This window comes from Silurus aristotelis, assembly GCF_946808225.1.
Source record: "Silurus aristotelis genome assembly, chromosome: 10".
Taxonomy (NCBI): Eukaryota; Metazoa; Chordata; class Actinopteri; order Siluriformes; family Siluridae; genus Silurus; species Silurus aristotelis.
The window spans coordinates 1,472,123-1,474,622 of record NC_139583.1 but is presented as its reverse complement, the minus strand read 5'-3'; the positions used below and the strand labels follow the sequence as shown (position 1 = coordinate 1,474,622).

General features: G+C 45.8%; 1 protein-coding gene across 1 annotated transcript in view; it reads right to left on the bottom strand.

The window, feature by feature from the left end:
• The window catches only part of tnfaip8l3 (tumor necrosis factor, alpha-induced protein 8-like 3), a 19,563-nt gene that overhangs the window by 133 nt on the left and 16,930 nt on the right, over window positions 1–2,500 (bottom strand). The window contains exon 2 of the mRNA XM_083552517.1: window positions 1–2,252. This exon is cut by the window's left edge and continues 133 nt beyond it. Within this exon, the coding sequence (XP_083408643.1) occupies window positions 1,690–2,252 (563 nt within the window). The 3' untranslated portion in view covers window positions 1–1,689. The remainder of the gene's footprint in view (window positions 2,253–2,500) is intronic.

The window sequence follows — 2,500 nt, the reverse complement described above, 5'->3', positions numbered from 1 at the left end:
CCATTACTGGCGTCACATCGCTTTCCAATGAACGTGATTTTCTCAAAACTTCACACAGTTGATGTGATGAAAACAGAAGCTCAATAAACACACACACACACACACACACACACACACACACACACACACACACACACACACACACACACACACACACACACACACATGCAGAGGTTTGGATACAGCTAACATCCTAACATTTTGTCACCATCATGTCTTTCTCTGCAGTAAGAGGAAACCGTGTACCAGAGCAAGCAGAGGAGGAGAAGAACGAGAGAAGAACTTCAGCTGCAACACCATTACAGGAGACGGAGTCCAGAAATTTCGAGGAGAAAGAGGCTGAAGCATGCCATCACCCAGGCAATTGTTCAAGCTGTCACTCAGTTTGAGGAAATAAATGTCGATAAAGAGGTGAAGGAAAAGAGGAAGAAGAAGGATGGAGAGATGAGATGGAATGGAGGGATGGGGGAGAACATCAAAGAGAATGGATGAAGTTCTGCTGTTGAGGAGCGATCTCACAACACACCACCAACATATCGCAATCTACTGATGACTAGCGTGACTTCAACGTCACAAGATTCTGCGCTCTGATTGGTCAGAAGGTATTGAGGAATTCTCGGCAGCTCTGACAGTAGCGCAGGCTCATATTAATGCGTTCATTCCCATACGCTAGCGTTTCCATAGCAACTGAGAAACGAACATGTCTGGAAGGAGTCTCCAGTATACAGTAACAGTAACAGTCAGAGGAAACGCTGTAAACTGGAGCTTTATCCACATATGAGTGGGTTGCGCTTGTTTACGGTTTCTATGGTAACGTAACTACATGAATAAAGAACGGCTATCACTTAAGCGACTGCTTGTTTTTATTGGAATAAAATGTAACAATTTAATGATTCTTTAACTTTCATACTTGTAACTCGGTCACTCTGTATGTTACTATGGCAACATGGGATTGAGAGTCTGGTAAAGATTTTTTTAAGGTTCTACTGATGAGGACACTACTGACGAGCAGAAGAAGTGCTAGCTTAGTGGTTAAGGTTTTGGATCCAAAGGTTATGAATTCGAATTCTAGTCACACCAAGTTGCCACTCCTGGGCCCCTAAGCAAGTCCCCTAACCCCCATAGCTGCTTAGTTGTTTGATTGAGGTTGATGTAAGTTGCTCTAGATGAGGGCATCTAGACATAAATGTAAAGGTCAAGGTTTCTAAGTTCCTAAGAGGGTATTTGAGAAGGTAATAGCAAGCTAATGTGGTCCATGTGGCTTTACTGAAAGATGGTTTTTACTTTTACAGCACAGTGAAATTCTTTCTTTGCATATCCCAGTGATGTTAGGAAGCAGGAAGCCGGGGTCAGAGCATAGGGTCCACCATGATACAGTCCCCCCTGGAGCATGGAGAGTTAAGGGCCTTGCTCAAGGGCCCAAATAGTGGCAGCAGCTTGGTAATACAGGGGCTTGAACCCCTGACTTTCTGTTCACTGAGCTACTACTTTCCATATAAACCTGATGGTTCGATTTTGGCCATTAGCATCTAATACATCTTCTGAATCTGGGTCATTAAACAATCTGGAATTTACTCGGGAGGAATCAAAGCGAAGAAGCAACTTCGGTGTAATGGAGATAAAACGGAGGAGTTTGATTGACAGTCTGGTAGAAAATGGAGGACATAGAGAGAGAAAGGGAAGAAGTCGCTAAAGAATCCCTTCATCCAGGAGTTTGTTTATCCCTTCGCAGATTTTGCTCAGGTAGAGTCTGTACTCGTCTCCGGGGCCGTAGAGCTCGGCCAGGAAGCGGACGTCGGAGAAGTGGTTGAAGACGCGATCGATGCGCGCATGCGAGCGCGATGTCAGGTGGTTCTCCACAATCTCATGGAGTAGATCCCTGCACTCAAGGAGCAGCTGGGACAGGATGCCGCAGTCGAAGGTGAACTCGACCTCGTGGAAGCTCACGGCCGTCATGGCGGCTTGGTTCAGCTTCTTGCGGAAGCGTTCGACCGCCTCGAGCTCGTCGCTGCTGAAGCGCCGGTTGCGGTAGAGCACCCCGAGCTTCAGCGCGATCTTGATGACGTCACGGATGATGCGGTGAGCTTCCTTCTTGCTCTTGGTGAACTCTCTGCTTGCCTTGTACAGCTCATCCAGGATGGAGCTGCTAGTGTCGTCCGTCAGCAGGTTGGCCACCGCCATCGTCGCCATCTTGCTTAGGATCTTCTTCTGTGCCTGCAGGGCCAGGTTCTTTGAGTTGAAGATCTCAGGACCTGAAGGGACAATGGACAAAGTTTAGGATAAAAAAGAGAAAAGAAGATCATCAAGGTTTAATAGTTTATACCATTTTTAAAGGTTCTATTTGAAACACCATTTTGGGTTTCCACACTGTCAGAACTGTCAGATTCCCAGATGAAGAAACCAAACAAACCTCCCAGATACTAGATAGTCTGTTTAAGGGTTATAGATATATGAGGCTTCCACGTTTTATAAAACAAGAGCTCTGTACTTGAGAACTTTC